Source organism: Ammospiza caudacuta, chromosome 2, assembly GCF_027887145.1.
Source record: "Ammospiza caudacuta isolate bAmmCau1 chromosome 2, bAmmCau1.pri, whole genome shotgun sequence".
NCBI classification, from domain to species: Eukaryota; Metazoa; Chordata; class Aves; order Passeriformes; family Passerellidae; genus Ammospiza; species Ammospiza caudacuta.
Genome location: NC_080594.1, coordinates 46,511,655 through 46,535,137, shown reverse-complemented (window position 1 = coordinate 46,535,137; position 23,483 = coordinate 46,511,655). Strand labels below are relative to the sequence as shown.

The 23,483-nt window shown below is 38.8% G+C and overlaps 2 protein-coding genes across 4 annotated transcripts; both read left to right on the top strand.

The window, feature by feature from the left end:
- The first annotated feature begins 1,247 nt into the window (after nt 1-1,247).
- KBTBD3 (kelch repeat and BTB domain containing 3) lies at nt 1,248-11,132 on the top strand. 2 transcript variants are annotated; one of them, XM_058825708.1, is made up of 3 exons: nt 1,248-1,266; nt 2,484-2,725; nt 5,536-11,132. In XM_058825708.1, the coding sequence occupies exons 2-3, from the start codon at nt 2,502-2,504 to the stop codon at nt 7,154-7,156; spliced, it is 1,845 nt and encodes a 614-aa protein (XP_058681691.1). In that variant the 5' UTR covers nt 1,248-1,266; nt 2,484-2,501; the 3' UTR covers nt 7,157-11,132. The 2 variants fall into 2 exon arrangements, with proteins under 2 accessions (XP_058681691.1, XP_058681690.1); XM_058825707.1 differs by having other exon boundaries at nt 1,250-1,436.
- Nucleotides 11,133-14,090: 2,958 nt separating this feature from the next.
- Nucleotides 14,091-22,243, top strand: MSANTD4 (Myb/SANT DNA binding domain containing 4 with coiled-coils). 2 transcript variants are annotated; one of them, XM_058825532.1, is made up of 3 exons: nt 14,091-14,120; nt 17,960-18,587; nt 20,304-22,243. In XM_058825532.1, exons 2-3 carry the CDS (start codon nt 18,126-18,128, stop codon nt 20,877-20,879), a joined length of 1,038 nt encoding a protein of 345 aa, XP_058681515.1. In that variant the 5' UTR covers nt 14,091-14,120; nt 17,960-18,125; the 3' UTR covers nt 20,880-22,243. The 2 variants fall into 2 exon arrangements, with proteins under 2 accessions (XP_058681515.1, XP_058681516.1); XM_058825533.1 differs by lacking the exon at nt 14,091-14,120 and having other exon boundaries at nt 17,288-18,587.
- Nucleotides 22,244-23,483: the final 1,240 nt, after the last annotated feature.

The window sequence follows — 23,483 nt, the reverse complement described above, 5'->3', positions numbered from 1 at the left end:
AAATTGAATTTATTAATATGTATTTTTTTAATAGAGAGAAGGGTGAATTAGGCTAAGTCATCGCACAGTGTTCATTACTACATTCCTTAATTGTGGACAAAAACATTCACGATGGAGTGCTGAATTTTGCTTTTGAGAAAATAATGAGATACTGCTATTAGAGATTAGGATTAGGATGCACTAGATGACTTGGAAATTGGTCTAGTGAGACAGTGATGAGGTCTGAACCATAACATTGTACAACAAATCTTGTATCAGTGAAAGAAATTTAGGATCAAACCAGAGTAAAGAGAAAACTGCAAGCAATAATAAGGAAAACCAGAAACTCAGCCTTATAAATGAACCTTGGAAAGTTTGACAATTATTCATTCTAGTGAAAGTTGAGAGAGGATATCAACACTCTTGATAATTGTAAGAATGAATAAATATACAAAGGAAAATGATGTCAAATAACAATTTTAACAGAAGAACAAATATATGTAAGCATTAATAAATTGATGTGTAATTAAGAGGTTTACAGTCTCTACACCAATGTACTGGAATAGAGTATTTGTGGTAATAGTGTGGTAAAAGAAAACTTTCTGAAACATTGATTGCTTGTATGAAAGTGATCATATGATGTCTTGTCTAAAATAGCATAGTTCAACTTGATTACAGTAGATGTTTCCATCTTCATAATACAAATATTACTGAAATTGGTAATTTTATCATCAGAAAGCATATTGTAGGTTGGACCTTGCTATAGAAATGACATGTAAGTGGAGAAAGATGTCTAGTATCAATTGTCAGTTCCAGAATTTTGCAGAAAGGTTTATGTTTCTTTTAGAAGGAGTGTTATTTGACGTGATGCCAAATAAACTTTGAAATTCACTTTCTTTTATAAAAAAGTTTCATTCAAATGTGGGAAACTAATGTTATTGAAGCAACTCTGCTTTTGAAGATTCAGCCTTTTGAGGAGCAGGCTTTTAAATTCATAAGAAAAGGGTATTCTAGAGAATTCTGACATAGGAAAAAGTTTCATGATTTATGGAAGTTGGGGTTTATGAGGCCATACATTATCAGAATAAATGGTGGTCTTGTTCTTCTGTATTTTCCTAGTTCCTCAGGCTTAGAATGGAAAGAGTGAATACGTTGAGATTGTCTGGCCATGGGAAGGAGAAGATGCCTGCTCCAAGGGTGCCAGTGCTGGCAGCAAGATCACTGGATCTCTTCTCTTCCAGGAGACATGGAGGTCTATTTGTGGTTGGAGCTACCTGACTAGATAAAGTATAGATCAGTCTGCTGTGAAAGTACCTCACATGAAGACTGCCTGATGGTTTAGTTTCCGCTGAATATATCTTGTTATCAGATGAGCCTTTTCAGAAAATTGAAAACCAAAACCAGTATTTTCTTGTTTCTGGGTTTTGTTTGGAATGTTTTGTCCCCTGTCAATTCAGGTGGGCCATTATCTGTTACTGATTTTAATTGGAATTGTGGAAGCAAAATCCTGGAATAAAAAAAAATTGGAATGTTTCTTTAAGCTTTAAAATAGGCAGTCTTGACTCAGATTTTCAGTAAGGGCAATTTATGCAATAAATAAATAGCTCTTTAAATAGGTGTAAATAAAATATAATCATGTTTGAAGTTTCTTTATATTGACAAAGTGGTTGTAAAAAACAGTTCAAACCAATTTACCATAGAAAAGCCACACTTCAGTGTAGGGATTTTCACCAGAGAAAAACTTGGCTGCTGAAAGGGAGATGGTCTTAAATTTAAATGTGTTCTAAAGCCAGTTAATTTACGCCACTGTAAATGAAACTTAGAGTGGGCAAACACAAAGCTTCCTAACATGACTAGAGGTACATGACAAAATCAGTTTCAATTGACTAAGCACTCAAAGGTGTACTGTCAAAAAACTGTCTCTAAATGACCCTGTTTGGTAAGTCGCAGCAATTCTGTTATTCAGTCAGGCTCTTGGTGTTGTTTGTATGCCATTATTGCAGTCCAGAGTGCCTCATGGGAATCCACTTAGGATGCAGTCTAATAGCCTCTGTCTCCCTTCCACTACAAGATGTAGAGTGATCAGCCTTTTGGAATGTAAAATATGTAACTAAGTTTTCTTTTTCCATCTTAATTTTACATAAAATTGTAAAAATGTGGGGTTTTTTGAGGGTAAGCCTAGGACTAGTCTTTCTCTTAATTGACAATTAAACACACTCCTTGATGTGCTTCCTGTGTACTTTTATTAAAAAAAAATTCTTACAGGTGGGTATTATCTGTAGAATTGTTCTTTGATATATGGCAGATAATTTGCCATATGAATGATATTTTACAAAGTAGTAGTATTATCAAAGTCACTTGTAACACAAATTTCTAACTGTGCATATGATACACGAACTAAATTCAATGCTGGGAACTTCTTTGTTTGTTTTATGGTGCATTGATTTAGTTTGGTTTTTTTAATAATAAGACTGTAGAATCAATTACTTATTTTTCCATTTCAGGAATAGATTGAAGAAAACATGGCCAATCAACGGGATTACATTAGCAGACCTATTTGCAATGGAATTTCTGTTCCTGAAAATAAAATCAATTCCTTAGTGGCTGAAGGTCATGGACAACAAATTCTAAAAGTACTACAAAAGTTCAGAGAACAAAATATATTTTTTGATTTTAAAATTCGTGTGAAAGATGAAATAATTCCCTGTCATCGTTGCGTACTGGCAGCATGCAGTGATTTTTTCAGGTAAACCTAATTTTGGTGTGAGTTTGCAGGAAATAGATTGTAAGTTCTCTGGGAGGGAAGGAGGGAGGGAATAGAATTTAAAAACAAAACAAAACCAAAAATTAAAAAAATTATCACAATTTACATATGTCTGCAGAGTTTTGAGCACAGCATTCAAACATCCTTTTAGGGGTATGTGAGATACAGTTCTTTGTATTTACAGAAAGCCATGAGGACTTTATGAAACAGATTCCAACAGCAGTTGAAACTCTGTAATAAAATTTCAAATCATAAATATGTGGTTCTGCTGTTAGGTTGAACTGACACAGGTTATGTATGTTTAAGAGTTACCTGTTGCCTGTATCAGTACTTGAAGGTCTGCAAGGATATTGTTTCAGTTTTTATATCAATTTTTATATGATAGTCTATGTACTTTAATACATTCATGTTGTGAAACGATTGATTAGAAATACATCTTGTAATCTTGTACTGAGCAATTGTGGATAAATTGTACATAACTTTGGAATGGAACTGGTTTTTGTTTGTCCAAGAAGAGTGGTCGGTATTGTAGAAATTGTCTTCAGAGGTATTTAAATAGATATGCATACTTTTCCTAAACTACAGATTTCATCTTTTCAGCATGAAATGGATCTTCCTTCTTGTGCTTAAAGCTGTGTATTCTTAAGGGACAGTCTTCATTCACATACAGAATATTAATTTATAAATAAGCCTTGCTAACCTTTTTATTAGAAAGATTCAAACTCTCAGTTCCACACTGAAAGTGTTTCTGAATAGAGTTTACTAAAAACAAAGCTCAGACTCTTAACAATGAAAAAATGGACTCTTGGGAATGAGTTAATAGCCTCAATTCGGTTGCCTGTACATAGGTGAGTGTTATTTTCAAATGTCCTGGAACATCCCATGGTCTAAGTGAGTCTGCCATGTATGACAGAAGATAGCTAGATGTGTTCTAAGAATTACTGAAAAAAAGAAGGAATGCGGATGAAATGAGCACTTTCTCCACTGTAGGAGCAGATTTGTTTTTTTCTCTGACACACAAGACTACTTTCATTTGTCTTTTAACTGCTTGACAGCACCAAGATGATCTGGTGGAAAGAAATACTAGGATGAAATAACTTCCAGTGGTAATTTTTAGAACTGAAGTTAAGCACATGGAAACGCGTGTGTCCTTTTCATTACCTACAGACTCTTCAGATTAAAAACTGCCTGGAGAGATCTCTCCCTGCTCCTAATGGTTGATATGGTAGATAATAGCAGCCATCAGGTTCATAAGTTGTCCTGCAATGCAAGGCCCATTTTTTACCTTCAAAGAATAAAAAGTACCTAGGTCCACTACAAACATTTTGAAATGGAACACTTTTTGTCTTCCTTGGCCTTTGGACTTCTCTTACTTTTGGCTTCATTGTGTAAACCGAATAATCAGCAACATTTTGATCCTCACTTGTTAGCTTTAAGAGTCAAAACCTTTGCCTACATTGCTCTTCTTCTATTAGTATTGTTCAGTTGCTATTTTACTCCCGAATTAGAGCTTTCATAGCTCATGGGTTAATGAGCAAAGGATTATAAGGGTCATCACTTAGTATGCAAAGAGGTCTTTGGGACACAGTTGTCTTACTGTAATTTTGTGTTCTTGTTCGGGAAGTCAGACAAGTTCCTCCTTTACCAGGTGTTCACATCCCAAAGAGTATGTGCTATACACAGGGATGGTTTTTGTTTTCCTCTTTGGCTTCAGAAAAAAATGAGATTTCAAAAATCCCATACAACAGAGATACTAAGTGTATAACTGAACTATGATATAACACTTTTTTTAGTATGAATTAACTGATATATTAATATCCAGATTCTCTGCTTTGCATTTGATGATTTATCAAACTCTTCCTCCCTTATTATCTTGTGTCATATTCAGAAGCCACTGCTATCCTAGCTTGAGGCTTAGTCTCTGGGAGGGTAGGGCAAGGGATATTGCAGCACTGTTCTGTTGCTAGCACTTACTTGCTTGTAAAACTTTAATTATTTTATCTTGCCGTGTTAGATTGTGTGAAAGAGTTAAATGTTATTACATCGTTAGAATAAAGCAGTTAAAGTTGTAATAAAATTTCCACAAATCTCCTGGTCAATAGTCCATTCCACAATTTCAACCATCATCTTTATATTCAGTCACAATCTACTTTCTGCACGGTTTCTTTATGTCATGCCATCATATCAAAATCTCATTTTTTCTCTGACATTGGCCTGTACTCATACATCTCTCTGTCAACTCTAAAGCAAGAATTAAGTTTCCTTGTGTTTTTTCTCCTCATGTACCCCTTACCTACTTTTATTTCTGAGGACTACACCCATCATCTGTCTGGCCATTTGCTCAGCCTGCAATTTGGAAGGGGTTTTTTTTTCCACATAATTTTATGTACTCATCCACATTGCATGACCTAACTCATAGGGCTTTTTTACTATGTATTTTTTTAAATCAGGCTTTCTTTCCCAAAGTTGAAACTGATGCTGTCCTGAAATATTTCACATATTCTCTCATGCTGAGAGCTGCAGACTTCATCACCATTTGTGAAAATGCATACAAAACACAGGTGCTGCAATGATTTTGTTAAGCCATCACACTGAATATGTTCTTATCACCAATATTTTTTTTCAAACACACCAAATAATTTCATTGTTCATATAAGAACTTTCACAATTTAGACCAATTTTAGACCAGCCCACATTATTAAGTGCCCCTAATTGTCTCCTTCCACATCAATGTTCTCATCTGTTTGCTGAATCTTTAATTTGTGTGTATATCTTGTGTATTCTATTCACAGAGCCATGTTTGAAGTTAATATGAAAGAACGGGATGATGGCAATGTTACTATTAGTAACCTATCACCCAAGGCAGTGAAAGCTTTTCTTGATTATGCTTACACAGGAAAAACAGAGATAACCAATGATAATGTGGAAATGCTGTTCCAACTGTCGTCATTTCTTCAAGTTTCACTCCTTTCCAAAGCTTGCAGTGACTTCCTAATAAAAAGTATTGATCTTGTGAATTGCTTACAGTTGCTTTCTCTATCAGAAAGTTATGGGTCTGTCCGCTTGTTTGATCATGCGCTAGATTTTGTACAACACCACTTTTCATTGCTGCTCAGATCAAGTGACTTCTTGGAGATGAATTTTGAGATATTACAAAAATGCCTCGAGGCTGATGAACTAGATGTCCCTGAGGAAGAATCAGTGTTGAAAGCTGTCCTCCAATGGACCAAACACAACTTAGAAACACGGCAGAAATACCTGCCTAATTTGATTAAAAAAGTGAGATTGCACCAGTTACCTGAAAAGACTTTGCAGGACTTTCTGCATTCTGAAGAGCACTTACTTAAGAGTGCTAATTGCTCAGTAATAATCAATGATGCAGTTAAAAGTGTGCAGAACTTCAGTGGATTGTTTCCAGATGCACGTCCTTCAACAACAGAAAAATATATATTTGTTCATAAAACAGATGAAGATGGAGAAAACAGACATACGTTCTGCTACAACATCAAAACAGATAAATGGAAAGAACTACCACATACGCACATGATTGATCTGCCAGGGTCGAGTTTGTCTAGCTATGGAGAAAAAATATTTATAACTGGAGGATGCAAGGGTAATTGTTATAGGACTGTCAGGCTTCATATTGCTGAACCATTTCATGATGCCACTGACCAAACCTGGTGCTACTGCCCAGTCAGCAATGAATTCTCCATAGTGTCAGCTATGAAAAAACCAAGGACAATGCACACATCTGTTGTAACCTTAAATCAGCTCTTTGTGATAGGTGGAAAGACCAGAGGAGCTCAAGAAACGCGGAGTCTTTTGGACGTAGAATCCTATAACCCTCTTTCCAAAGACTGGAAATCTGTAAGCCAGTTACCAAGAGGTATCTACTATCCAGAAGCAAGTGCATGCCAGAATATAATTTATGTCCTTGGCTCAGAAGTAGAGATTACTGATGCCTTTAATCCGTCCCTTGACTGTTTCTTTAAGTATAACGCTATGACTGATCAGTGGTCTGAGCTTGTAGCAGAATTTGGGCAGTTTTTCCATGCAACTCTAATCAAAGCTGTTCCAGTGAACTGCACATTGTACATATGTGATCTCTCCACCTACAAGGTTTACAGTTTTTGCCCAGAAACCTGTGTTTGGAAAGGGGAAGGATCTTTTGAATGCGCTGGCTTTAATGCAGGGGCAGTTGGGACAGAAGACAAAATTTATATACTAGGTGGTGATTATGCTCCAGAAGAAATCACAGATGAAGTTCAAGTCTACCACAGTAGTAGGTCTGAGTGGGAAGAAGTTTCACCAATGCCAAGAGCCTTAACTGAGTTTTACTGTCAGGTCATTCAATTTAATAAATATAGGGACCCCTGGTCACCTGTACTGACAATTTGCTCTGGAGAATTTTGAAACTCCCAAGTTAAAAGAGTCTATTTAAATGAACAAGTTGTAGAATAGTTTTTAAGTATTAGTTTACAGATGGAGAAATATGTACTTATTTGCTTAAATTTTCAGTTTTGATTAAATGCTGTAGGATTGCTTTTGGAAGACTCCATTAAAATGTCATTCATACTAGTCATTATACAGACAGTATTATATACTTAATTTTATATACAACTCTTCTCTGTAATTATTAGAATAATTTTTAAAATTATATTAATTTTCCAAAAAGAATATTCATGAGGAATTAGTTGTGTAATATGTGTCATTATTTCTGTAATATTCACAGTTGTCCCAATAGACAAATTGCCAAATGAGAAAACTGATTGTGTACTGTTTTCCCTATGTAACTGAAGTTTAAAAGACATTTTCATTAGTGCGATTCAGATTTTCTATGTTCATAAACCTGTAAGAGGAATACATTGTCAGCTTTATCTTATCACAATGACCTTAGCAAGGACAAGAGCCAAAGTGACCTTCACAGTATTAAAACCAGGTATTTAACTTGAAGAGACTGATAATTCCTGGCATCTTACTTCAGCTCTTCAGTTTTGCCAGTTTTTCTCCATCCTTGTGCCTTAGTAGTAGCTTTATTTTCTGTTTCCATGCCATTAACTGTGGCAAAGTAAACTCCAATAACATACTGCAGGGTAGGTAAGATTTCTACAGGACAGATGATTCATGTGAATACCTTTGCTTCAGTCATGTTTCTGACTAAAGAAAGAAGACTTCAGGATGTTTTCTGTCAGAAGTCTTCATCTCTGAAGTCTTCAGTGCTACCTACTAAGCAGTCACTAGGCTGCTTATAGCAGCAAGCTGTAAACTGAACCGTAGCTGTTGCTTCCGTTAACTATGGGAAAAGGTTGTATCTTGTCGTACATCAAATATAAAGTTACAAAACTACACCCCCATATTAAAAGGCAATAGTAAATAGTATTCTGAGGTGAGAAATCATCTCTTGTGGTTTAAATTAATTAAAACACTTTATCTTGAACTTCATTGTATTTTTAAGATGAAAAAATATTACACAGTTAACACTTCACAATATATTGCTTGATAAACTTTAAGTAGTCAGCTATGATAATGTTAAAATTGTAATGGACTTTTAGTGCTAATATTAGTCTAGCCATATATTCTGAAGTAAATTTGATCTCATGCTTACAAAGTCAGTCTTCTTTCTGACAGGAGGACACTGAAATTAGCTAGGTTTCATAAATTAATTTGGATTCTTCCACAGCCTGAGAATTTCCTTTCTTACCAGGTATCCAGATAAGACACTGAGAGCCCTTATGTTCTCTATAAGTGTTGTGAAAGCAGTAAGGTTGTCTTCTGCCAGACAGAAATCATGATTCTAAACATTTAATCACATCTTTTCAAGAAGTTTAAATAATTAATAAAATTTAGTGAGGCATCAGAGACATCTTTTATATGTCTTGAGACAACTGTGGTAAGTTCATTATCACATCACTACTGCATGTACTTTTTGTAAAACCCAAGCTGAATATTAATGCTTAATATTGCCTAGAACAGGCTTCTGTTTTAAACAGTAAACAATGGAAGGTTCTGATTCTGTGACTGACTCTGTAATTGGTTATGAGATACCCTTACAAATTTAGATAACATTCATCATAGCAATTTTCATAAGCATGTAAACTAAAATCATGTATATTTGGAATAGAGCAGGACCGTTCCACTCAGTAATTTCTGTATATTAATATGTGTGTCAGTTCTGTAGAAGTTAGTAGCTTGCTACAGTATTTCAGGCAACTTCCCCATTTATTTTGGTTTTTTTTTCCATAATAAGTCTCCATATTTTAACTAAACGTAGCTAGGTAACCTCTACAATCACCTTGTAGAAATGCAAGTATTTTTATATTGGGACACAACTACTTTTTGTTAGTGCAAAGCAAATGTATTGACTAGAGAGAAGAAGAATACTATTCCTACTTACTGAAACAATAGGAAAAAACCAAACACATAGGAAAATGAGAGTTTTAGTTTTAATGAAGCTACTCAGGGTAGCATAGAGACTTCATTAACCATTAATTATTGCAACTTGTCACATCATTGGAATAAAAGGCCCAATTCACCTTTGCTTATGTATTTGTGTTGTGTTTGTACCTGAGTAATATGAGTATACAATTTATGCATTGAGAAAAGTGACATAATATGCCCGTAGTACATGGGTATAAATAGCTATGCAAATTGAAAGAGACTAGAGAATTGCAAGGGTGTTTTAATTGCCACTGTCATGACCAGATTGCTGGGTCACATAAACAGCAAGCGAGTCATTCAGGTGATGCTCTTTCCTCTTAAGTTTTTGCCTACAGCAGATCTTTTTGGCAGTCTTCCACCCAGCTACTTGCTATAAGACTCTGGCATCTGACATCAGACAGAGCAATGACGTATGTGAGAAATTCCTCAGTGCAGAGGAATTATAGACAGTGAAAACTGACTGTAGCTGAATTGGGAAAATAGACATGCTTCTTTAATATTCTACACTATACTTGTGCAGGAACTAATGTCAGTTCCCAGTCTGAAAAATCATTCACAGATTTCACAGGGAGGTGAGCTCTTACTCAGTGATCAGGAAATAATGTAGTAATGTCAGTTACTTTCTAGTATTGCTTACAGAAAAGTTACTGTGAAATGGTACTGATTTTCTGCAGTTAGGCACGTCAACCTGTACTACAGCTCTCACAGAAGGAAAAAGGATCATTTGCCACATTTCCACATACAAAGTATTAAATCTGGTAGCAGAACAGAATGCAGAAGAAGCAGAAGTGTTAGGAAGTCATGTTTAAAAACAAGGCTTTATCATAGAAGAAAGGACCTATGTTCCAAACCCTGTGATTAATTGCTAAAGATGTAAAAAATCTCAGTGAACTACACAAAAAAAAAAATATTTCCTTGAGTAACTGTTGTAGTCTGGATCAAACTGATTTTTCAGTCTACAGAGCATTTATGCAATTAAAAAAAAAGTCACAAAATTAATGCAAAGTGAGTTTTCAAAAATCTTTTATGACTTTTCAAAGCTCTTTGAATCAAAGCTTTATGAAAAAGTACCTTCCTCTAAAGATAGTAACTAGATTAACGACTATGTACGTTCTCACTGAAATAGAGTGATGTTTAAACATACAAAATGCATGTAAAATTATAATCTACTATTTGCACTTAAATGATGCAACCAAAACATTTCTAATAGTATTCTATTTTATGTCACAGAATACATTATAAGCATGACCAGTATAATATACACGAAGATAATATATATTGTATGTGGGATTGTAATATCCAATGATGACTATATTGGATAATCTTAATTTTTAAAGAATGCTATCAAAACGTTATGGCACTTTGGTAATGTTATCATACTGGTTTAGTTGTTATAATAAATATCAATTATTCAGGTATTTTATTGATTATGTTTGCACAGACCTGATGATTATTATTTAAGGACTAATTAATCTGTTTTCTATATTCTAAATACATTTGTAGTAAGTCAGTTTACTGCTGTTAAAATTCGTTATATTCACAAAATTGAGTAGATTTTCTGGGTCAGATTTATTTATGTTATTACTCTGTGAAGAAAACTGTTTACCTCCTGTGGTTAGTAAAGGGTAGTAGGTAAGGTATAGGCTATAGAATGTGCTGACTGCAGTTCCTAATGTGGAGATTAATTTTAGATGTTTCTGTTTGTAGGTGACCAACAGGAGGCAGCATAAGATCTCTTATAATTAAAACAGACTGAAAACAGGGATGTATTTGACAATATTTATAGTTGAGCATTATGCTCAATTTACTTTTTTCCTTCTAACAGCCAGTAAAGCATAGAGAACAGTAACATTTCGCTGCTGCCTGGGCTCTGCTGATATGTGAAAAGTATGATACTACACATTTGCTGAGATGTTCATTCTTTTGTGAAATAAAGCACTGAGCAACTGAATCCTTCTTGGGTCTCTCTCTTTTTTTTTCTTTTTTTTTTTTTTTTCCAGTGAGTTTTAAACTGCAGAGATTCTACAGTGTTTCTAATGCAGGTAATCTCTTTTGGGATTTGTTGGTTTGTTTTTTTCCCTTCAGTTGGAGAACATTTTGAATGCCATAACCAAGAAGCAGTGAGCATGGATGAAAACTGCAGTGAGGGCGGTTTATAATTATCCTTAGACCTTGTATTTGTATTTCCTTTGCATACTGAATTACTGTTCCCATGCTAATTTTAATTGTCTGCTGAAAAGTTTTTAAGTTTACCATGGTAAGGTACTCAATTAAATTGGTATCATTTTTTAAAATTAGATCAGATTGATATACAGGTTTTTTTAACAGTCTAAGTATTGCAAATGATTGGGTGTTTACTGTTACTGAAATGGACCTTCCATACTAGTAGAAGGAGCTTTATATGGAAGGAGAAAAAAGCTACAGAGTCCAAAATTTGCATGCCAAGACTTGCAGAAATGGCATCAATACAAAGTGATGGAGCCCAGTGTTGTCTTATGTCCTTCCAAAACTGAAAATTCTGTAACCCCGAGACTCCTCTATAGATAGATTAGAGTTGCAGCAATACAAATTGACTTTCCAACACTCCAAGGCCTTTGCCCCAATAGCCTTTCAGCTAGCAAAAGCCTTTTGGAGACATGTACAAAGCATTCCATCAGCATTCACAATATTAAAAGCTTATATTGAACAATTAAGGGATTCACAGACCAAATCTGAGAGCTTAAGTTGCATAACCCTGTGCACAATCAAAAGGAAACTGTATTTGTATGTTCTACAGATCCAGGGAATTCACCATGGACTTAAACAGTTTGTGTCTGAAGTAAACCATATGGTAGGGATTTTCCTCCTGTCATCAAAAGCAAGGAAGAAAGAATCTGGATTTAATTATTAAAATACATATAAATTACTCAAAAAATCAAGTCAGTTCACATAAATGAAGGAGGTCCAAGGATTTTTGTTGGAGGAATCTGTTATACACTCGGATTTTTCACCAGTGATTAACAGCCTCCATAAAAGTAGAGTAACAATTCCGGGAGAAAGTAGAGCTATTTAGGTTTATGTGCACAGCTACTCTAGGAAATAATGTGATTCCTAGTTAAAATTATTCTAGGAACACTAATCATATTTAATGGGTTTGTCTTTCACAATAAAAGAAGGATATTCAACAAGGTATAATTAGGACTAATTATTTTTGCAGACTAGCAGAGGATCAGACTGTTAATGACCTCCCCTTTCCATCATTTATCCACCTACTTGCTCCTGAATCTAGTTTGAACTACCTTGCAAGACCTTTACAGAGTGCTTGAATTCGATTTCTGAGCACCAGAAAATTACGAGTTAAAATACTGGTGTCACCGTTGGGTCAGATATGTCATACACACACGTGATCAGGGTCCAAGAAAAAAAGTTTTTATTCTGAGTATTCTCCAGTTTATACACTCTTAACAAATCGTGATCTTAAGCCATTAACTACATCACAATAACGTATTATATTAATTGGTGGAAAGCAATTAGTGTCAATGTAATTGGCAAAAGTTTTACAGAAATTTAATGAGGCATGTATACACATTTACTAATGCACGTAGTCTAACTTATAAAAATGTTCATGTATCTTTTCTAATCTGTTCCCATGCTGATGGCCTTGTCTTCTTCCTTGCTATGGATACACTCGAAAATCATCAATTGTTATTTCTTCTAGTAACTCAGCTTTGTTTGCAGGCCAGCTGTCAAGCCCCTCCATATACTGGTAATAATGTAAAGGGAAGCCAAGTTCATGTATGGGTTTCAGTAAGAAATACCCCAGTGTTATATTTGTCAGCAATGTGGCATGGTCTTGCTCCACTACTCTTCACCATTTTCCTTTTTAACTGGATTTTCAGTACACAGTGGGCAACTATGACAGCAACACTATCACTACCTGTTAGCAAACTGGTAAATTAATAGTTGGCTGAACCTGGAAAATACCATTTTAGGGAGATTTGTAATTTCATCACAGTTATGATCTCTTAAAGCTGTATTAATCAAATAACTACCCATACAAGTGAAAAAACTTGGAAAGACTGAGCAAGTCACTGTTAATAAATATGTGAAGTACTAAATGCATACATCAGGTTCGGCAGACTAGAGGTACCAAACTTGGAAAAAGTAGAGTTACATCATTAAGGCGCCAGGACCTAACACAGAAGACAAGGACCAGACACATCTTGTGTGGTGGAGGGGGCGAGGAGCCCCGAGCCCGACAGCTCCAGGAAAGTGATTTATGTGTATATACCAGCCACATCAATGGCGTGGTGCAGCGCTTCCCGAAAAATACTTTTATTTCTTTCATTACAGGATGTGATACACGTCATTTCTCCATTTTAATCACAAATCGCGCAGTTCAGGACGAACAGCCTGTTGCCGCGCGCTCGCTCTGGGCAGCAGCATCATAAACCTCGCGGCCAGACCGGTGGCTTATGCACAGTTATCCCGCATGTTCGGGCTGCCCCTGTCCCTGCCTCTCTGCCTGCCTCCCTCCTTTCCTCCTCCTTCCTTTCCTCCTCCTTTCCTCCTCCTTTCCACGCAGGCCGCCGCCCAGAGGCACCGGGCTCCACCCCGGGCCGCGCCCTCCGGCGAAACGGCAGCACCACACCCACCCCGCAGAGGGTCCCTGGCTGAGGGGGGCGGGCCGCCACAGCCCGCAGCCAATCATCGGCACGTCTGGGGAAGACAAGCGGCGGCTGCAGCCAATGGCTGCCCGGCGGCTGCGCGCGGCGCGGCCCCGCCAGCGGAGGCGCGTTGGGGATTCCGGCCCGCCTGGCGCGGCAGGGCGGGGCGGGGGAAGCGGCGGACACGGAGCACCAATAGGCGTGCGGAGACGAGTGACAGGCAGGCAGCTCGCCCAATGGGAGGGCGGTGGCTGTTAAAGGGCCGGCGGCCCGGAGGGGAGCGCCGGGCGCAGGTGAGTCGCGCGCGCGGCCCCCGGGGACCGGGCGGGGCGGGCGGCGGCACCGGCCCGGGGATGGGGCGGCCGCTCCCCCCGCGGCGTGTGGGCAGCCCCCGCCGCCCTGGGGGGGTACAGTGGTGGGGCTCCGTCGCCCTCGGTCCCTGGGGGGGATGAGGCGATTGCCCGCCGTCTTATCTCCCCACGGGGAGGTCCCGTTCCTATTTCTCCTTCTCCCGGGAGAGTCGCAGGGCCCCGCCGGCCGGAGAGGCCCTGGTTTGCGGCAGGGCCCAGGGGCCCATCTGCTCCCACGGCCTCGGGCTGTGCTGGCAGGGCAGCCCGCCGTGCCCCCGCCTCCCTTTGTTGCCACCTTGCTTTGCCTGCAGCGCTCCGGGTGGGAGCGCGCTGAGCCCGGGGCCGCGGCCGAGCCCGCCCTGAGCCTCCCGGGGCGCCTCCGCGCAGGGACCGGGCCTCCCGTTCCCCTGCAGGGCCGTGGCTCGTCCCGGGGAACGCGAGCTGCGGCCTCATAGTCTGTGCCTTCAATTGCCTCAGTCCGCAGCTGCTTCCCATCTTCTGCGCTTTCTCCCCGCTTCGTTGAATTGTCCTTTAGGTGCTGTTGGTTCCCTTCTGTGCCTGCTTTTTCGTTTGAGTAAACCGCAGGCTTCTTCCAGGGCTGTGTTGGGTGATGTGTTGTGCAGCGTCCAGATCCTCCTGTAGTAAAAACCTTTGTACAAAAGCATAAGTTGCTCCAAGCCAGTGTAGCCATCTCTTAGGAATTACAAAAAAGTTTTCTAGCAAGCCTTAGGCAGAAGATATTCAAGACCCTAATTTTGTTTAAGAAAACTTAGCGATAGTAGGTCTTTGTAATTTGATAATTTTTTTTATTCAAGCATAAGCCCTAAAAGTTTTGGGTTTTTTTAATCAAGACTTCATCTCTTGTAAAAAGTAATGATCTTCATAACATTCAAGTTTGATGCTAGCAACAGTCTTCCACTCTGGTGAATGCATGGATTTTTTTGTTTGCCTCATTGTTTGTTTGGTGCCTTTGATAATTTTTTTTTTGTTGGTCCAACATGTGGTCAGACAATAAAAATGTGAACAAAAAGACAGAAAATATAGAGGCAGAATGAGGATGCTTCTGTCTTTAACTATGCCAAAGGTTCTCAGTGTATGCATATTCTGTCTGTTTGTGGAGTTTCCAGCTTAGTTTTACAGTACTTGTTTCTTTTCAACCCCAACAGTTTGTATTTCTTTTGTGCAGTGATGAGAGCCTTCTTGATCACAGGTTGCTTTTGGCCTGACAGACCCAAAGTCAAAGCTCCATCTTGCCATCTTTTCTGGAAGACATTAAAGTCTTTATGTTGTCATCAGAATTGGGTTTTTTTAGCCAGCACTTTACCTTTCTACCCAAACTGTCAAAGTGTGCATTTTGCATTGCAGTTCTCCCCAGCTTCTTGTGCGCCTCCTCACTGGCAGAGCATGGGAAACCGAAAAGCCCTTGGTTTAAAGTAAGCACTGCCGAAGCACAACCAACACATTGGTGTGCTGCCAGCATTATTGGCATGCTAGTCCAAAACACAGCGTTGTCCCAGCTACTAGGATGAGCAGTAATGCTATCCCAGCTGCTGAGGCTTGGAATATTGGTGGGTTTTTTTCCTGTAGCTATCTAGAAGGTGTACAAATCCTAGCTTATTTACATTCCCATCTCTTAGGTACTTTGAGTATGTAACAGCTCATTTTTCCTCATTAAAGAGTAATATCCTGGAGACCATCTGGCAGTGGCTAAGAACTGAATATCCCAAACCTCAGCTTTTGTTAGATAATAAGGTTTTTTAGTTAATATATCAGATAGATACACAGAACCATCTTTGGGAGTAAATATGCTTATAAGACAATTCACTAACTCACCTTATATTAATTAGAAAGGAATTGTCCTTAACAAAGCAATATGCTTTCAAAAAAGAAAGAGTTAAAGAGGCAGGATGTCCTTACCAATTGGAAGTTGGTAGTCATGAGTTTTAAAAAATACATATTTTGCTGATGTTTCACTGGGAAAGTCAGGGGTTTCTATTGGATGTGTTCTAGTAAAAGTTTTATTTAAAAGTCTAAAAGAAAACTTCACCTACTAAAGGAATTGGATGCCAGTAGTTTCCAAGTTAGTATTGTAGTTCTTAAAGGTCATGTCCTTGGCTTATGGCATAAAATCCAAAACAGAATAGACATTTAACAAAGCATGGCTGGGGAGATCAGTCAAGTGATGCAGGGGGCTGGCCCACAGGGTCATTTAAAACATTTGCATCTTTTAACTCTCAGCCCTCTCTAGAGCTAAGGAGAAAGCTTACCTGTCAGCATTTTCCATGTTGATCTACAGTTGTATTTGGAAGATGATGAAAATTTGGAAACCCAGTTTATTTTTTGTTTGCTTTTCTGTGTTTGTTGGCTATGAAAGAAAACATGGATGTGGAAAACTGCAAGTGAGCCACTTACTTACAGTCAGTAGTATATCAGAGATGAAGAACAATGTCTAAACTATGAGACCTTATTCCCCAGGTGGGGAGTTGTAGTGCAGTGTGCTGATGTGTGTGCTTTAATCAAGTTTATGGAGAACAATAGGAGGAAAAATACCTAGTAATTTAAGAATCCTGTATAGGTGGGAGGGAGTTATTTAAGTCCTTTAGTTAGTAACAAGTGAATCTATAATCTGGAAGCCATTTCCCTTCAGGTGGACCAATGTCTCTACTGCACGAACAGTGAACAAGCAGCAGCTGGAAGTGTATAGTGAGTCCATGGCCCCCTTGACCTAAAGCCTTTTAAACCTACCTGCAGTGGTAGGTAACATGGTACAAAAGTCTGTTCAAAATAATCCTAAATTGAACCTATTGCCAAGCAGTCTGTGAGCAAGAGCCTTTTTTGATTCCTAGTCTTTTCTTCTACTATTTGGTGGGTTGGTTTGGTTTTTTCTTTAATATAATCTGTTATTAATGCAGTAATAATATTCATTACTGTGTTAATAGTCCCCGCAGTCTCCGCTTTCTGCAGAGTTGCACACAGTCTGTCAGGTGAATTAGGGGGGTTTGTGTTCTCCTCACCATCAGGCACAGGCCCAGCTGGTGCTGAGGGTAGAGCACTGGCTGAACTGTAAAGCTGCCCTGGTTTCTGACAGGAGATGTTCAGCAGCATGAGAAGGATGCAGGAGGGTTTTACCATGGGCATATAGTGACTTAAATCTATTTCCTGTAAAAATGTCTCTAATGAATGACATTTGTTTTAACTAGTAGTTATTTTGTGACATTCAACAGGATTGCTCCAGTTCTTTTATTTATGTTTATGTTAAGTTAGAAGAACCTCGAAAATGTCAACTTTTCATATTAATTTACTTTTTTTTTAATGAAAATGTTTTCTTATTTAAAATGTGTCTCAAAAATTTCAGTACCCTAAACATTTCATATTTTTGAAGTAATGATATAACAACTTCAGCTTCTTTTGTAAGTAGTTGAGCGTTCAAACTGAAATGCGTGTGTCAAATTTCAGTCTTAAGGAAATCCCAACTGACAAAACTCTTAAGAGCTGAAGGAAAATATCTGTAGTTTTGTAATGGAAATACCAAATCAGCCTTAACACTTTGTGACGTGGATATATTAATATATCCATGGTTTTATGATTTATAGGAGATTAGAGGAAGTAGAGAATCTATGACTACTTTGTATTGAAAGTTTAGCAAAATGGTTTTCCTTTATCAAATAAACAGTTAGTTCAAAATATGCATTCCTTAAATGATGACTTAGGAGTCAAGTTGTTAAATGAAAATATTTGGTGTATACCTTGGAGATTTATCTTGTTTGCTCTTTTTCTCTTAGGAAGCCTGACAAATAGAAAAATACAACAAAGTGAAGAGAAAATTTACTTCATGAGAACTGAGCTCTGCTTTCATTTGCTTTTAAATTTATTTGTATTAGTAGCTGATTAGTGTCAGATCATCTCTGTGGTCTGCTTGGTGAAATTACTAGGTTAAGCCTGGAAAAAATGAAACAGTTAAAAAGAAAAAGAAAAAGCAATTTTAGTGTTCAGGAAACACAAACTCTCCTTAAGGAAATCAGAAAAAGGAGAGAAGTTCTCTTTTCGAAGCAACTTAATACAACAATTAATGAGATGAAACGGAAAGCTTGGGAGGAAATAGCAGAGTGTGTCAATGCTGTAGGTGAAGGAGAGCAGAGAACAGGGACAGAAGTGAAAAGGCGATACCTTGACTGGAGAGCACTCATGAAGAGAAAACGTCTGAATGCAAACATCAAAGTAGTAGGTGCTGGGTTTCACCTTCCTTCATCCAATTTAGATGACTCTCTCAATGAAGACATGGATGAGAAAATGGGATTTGCAATTGAATCTAGTTTTGAGTGGCAAAATATCACTGACTTCAGAGAAGCCGGGGGATCGTTAACAGAAATCAAAGTAGAAGAGGAAGAGGAAGACCCGCAGAATTTTGAAGTGAGTGACTGATATACTTGAGCTATGTGCAATATGGCCTTTGCTTCATTTCAGCATAAGGCGTTTTACTCTGTTTCTTCATAGCATCTGTTTCTGTTTTTTTCTGAATGTGTGAATTAAACTGTAGAAATAAATATAATTCAGAGACATGGTATTCAAATCTAGCAACTTGGAATTGTCTGTAAGGTCTTGCATGTTGATCACTGATTTGATATCCCTAAACTTTGAGTATGTCTTTGCACGTGTATTTTCCATTTGCATGTGCCACAGATAAGAATTAGTTGAGTCAATGCAAGGAAAATACTCTGTTGAAGGAAACTGGTCATTTTGGTATTCAGAATGCCTCGATGGATAAACAGAGAAGTGCTCATCTTTAACAAATGGAAGTAAATGTTACCTGCAGGTACAGAAAGAAATGGAATACAGAAAAAAATAGGATACTGCTTGCATTTCTTGAAATGAACCTACAGGAGATAAAAACATTACTTGAATTAGTCAGTCAGCCTTTCCTCTCTATCAAAATTTTAGCGTGAATTTGGCAAGCAGTTGTGGATTCTATAGACAAACTGATACTCCTAGTAGTACTGTGACTGTCTTGGGATAGGCAACCAGCTGGAGTACAGTCAAATGTTGGGATAGTTTTGCTGTTCCTCTTTAAACACATAGTTCCCTTTTCCAAAAGGGGTACTCAAACAATTTTGTGTGGGATATTTTATTGCTTTGGGTTTTTTTGGGGGGAGGTTTTTTGTTGGGTTGGTTTTTTTTTTAGTGGGAGGAGTGGGGAGGCAATTCCTGTCTTAACTCCTTTGATATGTATGCTGGGAGAAAACCAGTGTAAGCTGTTAGATGGTAGTGAGAACTGCTGTCAGACAGTGCTGAAGGAACAGTGTGTGTCTTCTCTAATGCTAGAAGATTGGCGGTGGCTCTCCTAGTCCTAAAATTTTTCTGAACGCTTGCCTTCCTCAGTTTGCCTTTCTCTTGCAGCATGCATATTGGGAGACAGTTTATCTCTTTTGTACTATGAATTTGTAAGGGCTGTGATAATACACAAAATATTACAGTCTGCTGAAAGCAGTGGTCTTCACCACCTCATCATGTGCCACAAATAGCTTTACAGCAAATGTGATAGTACAAAATGGTTAAACAAGTCCTGCTTATTGACCCACTTAATAGAGTTGGGAGAGTTAGGAGCATGTGAAAAATGTCAGTGTTAAATGTTTTTTAGGAGTGGAATAGCCCAAGTTATTGAAGGTTAGGCTAGCTTACATAACACATACCCTATGGATCCATCTGCTCTGATAAATAATTAGTCACAACAAATGCCTGGTGGCTTACATAAATGTCACTCAGCTCTATGAAAGGTAAGAACAACATATGGTCTTCTAGATCCAGTTTTTTATCAGTTGTTCTGAATTATATGTAATAACTACTCTGCTATATTTTCTGGATGTTTTTGTATGTTCACTGACAAGATTTTCCATTTTTCATTACCAGATATTAAGTTGCAGATAAAGCCTGTTTCTCTTCCTGTAATGATAAAAAAAATCTTCTGACGTAGCATCGTTATTTTACAACATATAAGTTAAACATTTCTGAATTGCTTTAAAGATGATGAAAAACATGCACTCTGTTCTTTTCAGTCAAGTTGTATCTAACAAATTTGTTCTGGCATAAAGACTGGAATGTAATTCTTGTCTGTCACATTCCTCTCTGCAGTTTCCTATTGAGGAAGAAGAAGAAATATTGTCATCAGTTCTACCAGATTCAAAAAAGGAAAATGACCTACCAGACTTCCCCCACATTGAAGAGTTTGGAAATCTGAGCTCTGCTCAAGCTAGGCTAGCCTATGAAGATTCTCACTTGCTTATAAATCTGGAGAAGCAAAAGGTGGAGCTGGAGAAGCAGCGACTGGACATTGAAGCCGAAAGGTTGCAAGTGGAGAAGGAGCGCCTGCAGATTGAGAAGGAGCGGCTGCGCCACGTTGACTTGGAGCGAGAGCGCCTGCAGATTGAGAAGGAGCGACTTCAGATAGAGTGGGAGAAACTCAGGCTAGAGACTCTGCATGCTGAAAAACCTGCCCTGGAAAGTGACCTCACCCAAACTGACAAACCCATCATGCAGCCTCTGGATCTAGAAACTGAAAAGTTAAAACTTGAGAAAGAACGTTTGCAGCTAGAGAAAGAGAGGCTGCAGTTCCTAAAGTTTGAGTCAGAGAAGCTGCAGATTGAGAAGGAGCGCTTGCAAGTGGAGAAGGAGCGCCTTCGAATTCAGAGAGAGGGTCACTTGCAGTGAACATCTCAGCTAAGGTGTCAACGTTAGTGTTTCGATGTTTCTAAATTAGAAGTAGTTCTTTCCTTGATACTGAAAGTGTCCTAGAGGCTTAACATTCTTCTGTTCAGAGTTGAATGTTGATGTTAAATTGAAAAAAAATGGTGCTCAATATGTCAGTGTGCCTACATAAATGATCTTACGTGTGAAATTGCTTTTCAGTGTATCAGAACTTAAGTGTTATGTTCTCTTGTCTTCAGTATTGTGCTGTATTAGTTCAGTGTCCTCCTCTCACAGAGGCCTTGAGCAGAGTCCAGGCTGAACCTTGTACTTTTGTCACCGTACTAACAGGAAGGAAGGATCAGAATAAATCAGCTTGCTGTGAGGACATGGTACTGACAATAGCCTATATGGTAAAGAAATATAATTTCGGCAGAACACAGGAATACAGAGTCATTACAAGAGCAATTCATTAAAATTTATTCCCACCCCCCCTTTTTTTCTCCACCCCCATAATTGGGAAGAACAGTTGAAGAGTTATCTAGAAGTTAAAAGTGCAAGTTAAATTTGTTGCAGTTGTGTTTACTGTTGTTCCATGGCTTGAACTGAATGGGAGTGCAGAAGATAGGTTTGAGTTTTTATGGTGTTTTTTTTTTTTTGGTTGACATATTCATATTAGGCAAAGTTACACATCAGCCATACATACTATGAGCTGGCCTGTTGGTTTCACCCCGCCATTAGTAATGCTGTATGGAGTAAAGCACCTGTGTTAGGATAGCACAGGGATTTACTGATGGATCAGACATGCTGTCTAATGAGTCTGTGATGACCCTCTGTAGGAAATTGCTAGACCTTGTTTGTTCTTGGAAGGCAGTAGCTAGTGATAGGAATCTCAGAAATGGAGACTGAGCTCAGCCTAAGAACCTCTGAGCTTGAACACTTCTGCACTCATTGCTGGTTCTGCCTGGCCAGTGCCAAAGTCACATTGTAAGGCAGCCAGAAGAGGCTTCTGTTGCTCTCTATGTAATGTATTTTAATTAGACAAACAGAAATGGTCAGTGCTGAAGGCTGTTAGTATTTTTCATAGGCAATGTAGTCATATAACAAAAAAAAAGCCAAGGAAGGAAGCTTTCTATTATTTCATATATGTTTAAATACCAACTGAGCCAGACTTCACCTTTCTCATCTTTCTGCAAGTAACTGTCATGTTAACTCCATTGGAAATGTAGAACTGTGGGAATACTAAGTCTAAACGTATGTCGAGTGACTTAGGTGAATTTGTGCGCAAGTAAATAATATTTGTATCACTACAGGTTTACTTTTATTCTGCAAAGATTATTTTTTTATTACTGAAACAAGTGTGATTCTACAGTGGAAATAAATTTGACTACTACACTCCAAAATGGCTCTTGAGGCTTTCTTCACAGAGAAGCTAGGCTACATCTGAAGAGAAACCTGGATGCTGAACCCTGCAGCACTCCAGAGTTGCTGGTGCCTGTATTCCCTGCGTAGTCAGTCAGGAACATGAGGCACCTCAGAGCTGGACTTAAATCACCTGGGACTTAGTTGAGAAAGGATGAAGGAAGGAGATACCAACCAGTTAGATAAAAATGCCCTGGGGAAAGTTTCCCTGAGTTTTTTCTTTCTAAATGACCTCAGTGGGATGCCAGGTGCACACCAGTATTGCTCCATCACTCTTCAGCTGGTCAAGAGAGACAATATAACAAAAGATTCATGGGTGGAGATAAGAGAGGGAGAGATCACTCAGCAATTACAGTCATGGGCAAAACTGGCTTGACTTGGGGAAATTAGTTTGCTATCAATCAGTTCAGAGTAATGAGAAATAAAACCAAATCTTTAACCACCTTTCACACAACATTCTCTTCCTCCCAGCTTAACTTCACTCCTGGTTTTCTCTGCCTTTCCCTGCAAGGGATGCAGGAGGATGGGGAATGGGGACTACAGTCACTTCAGCACATGCTGTCTCTTCCCCTCCCTCCTCAAGGGGAGGAGTCCTCACACTCTTTCCCTGCTCCAGCGTGGAGTTCTTCACATGGGAGACAGTCCTCCATGGATTTTTGCAACAGGAGTCCTTCCCACAGGCAGCAGTTCTTACTGAAGTGTTCTGGTGTGGTTCCTACAGGGTGCAGCCCTTGAGGGACAGGCTTCTTCAATGTGGGTGCCCTGTGGAGTCTCAAGTCCTGCTAGTAAACCTGCTTCAGTGTGAGCTCCTCTCTCCGCAGGTCCTGCAGGGAGCCTGTTCCTTCAGATGTTTCCATGTGCTTCAGGGTGGGCTCTTCCAGGAGCTGCTGGTGGATCTCTGCTCCCCCATGGGCTGCAGGGGCACAGCTGCCGCACCATGGGCTGCAGAGGAACCTCGGCTCCAGCACCAGGGGCACCATCTGCCCCTCCTTGTGCATTGACCTTGGTGTCTGGAGCTTTTTTGCTTGGATATTGTTATTCTTCTCTGGCTGCATTTGCTTCTGCCTGTTTCCCTCTTGTTAAATACAATATCCCGGTGTCACTAGCACCATCACTGATGGACTTGGCCATGGCCAGGGGCAAGTCCATCTTGGAGCCCCCAGGGATTGGCTCTGTTGGACACGAGGACAACTTCTGGCAGCTTTT

Bases quoted from the DNA above. Each gene is read 5' to 3' on its own strand.
- MSANTD4 (XM_058825532.1), top strand. From the start codon at position 18,126: ATGAAACAGTTAAAAAGAAAAAGAAAAAGCAATTTTAGTGTTCAGGAA. The intron at 18,588-20,303 runs GTGAGTGACTGA...TCCTCTCTGCAG, and splicing joins AAGACCCGCAGAATTTTGAA to TTTCCTATTGAGGAAGAAGA.
- KBTBD3 (XM_058825708.1), top strand. From the start codon at position 2,502: ATGGCCAATCAACGGGATTACATTAGCAGACCTATTTGCAATGGAATT. The intron at 2,726-5,535 runs GTAAACCTAATT...TTCTATTCACAG, and splicing joins GCATGCAGTGATTTTTTCAG to AGCCATGTTTGAAGTTAATA.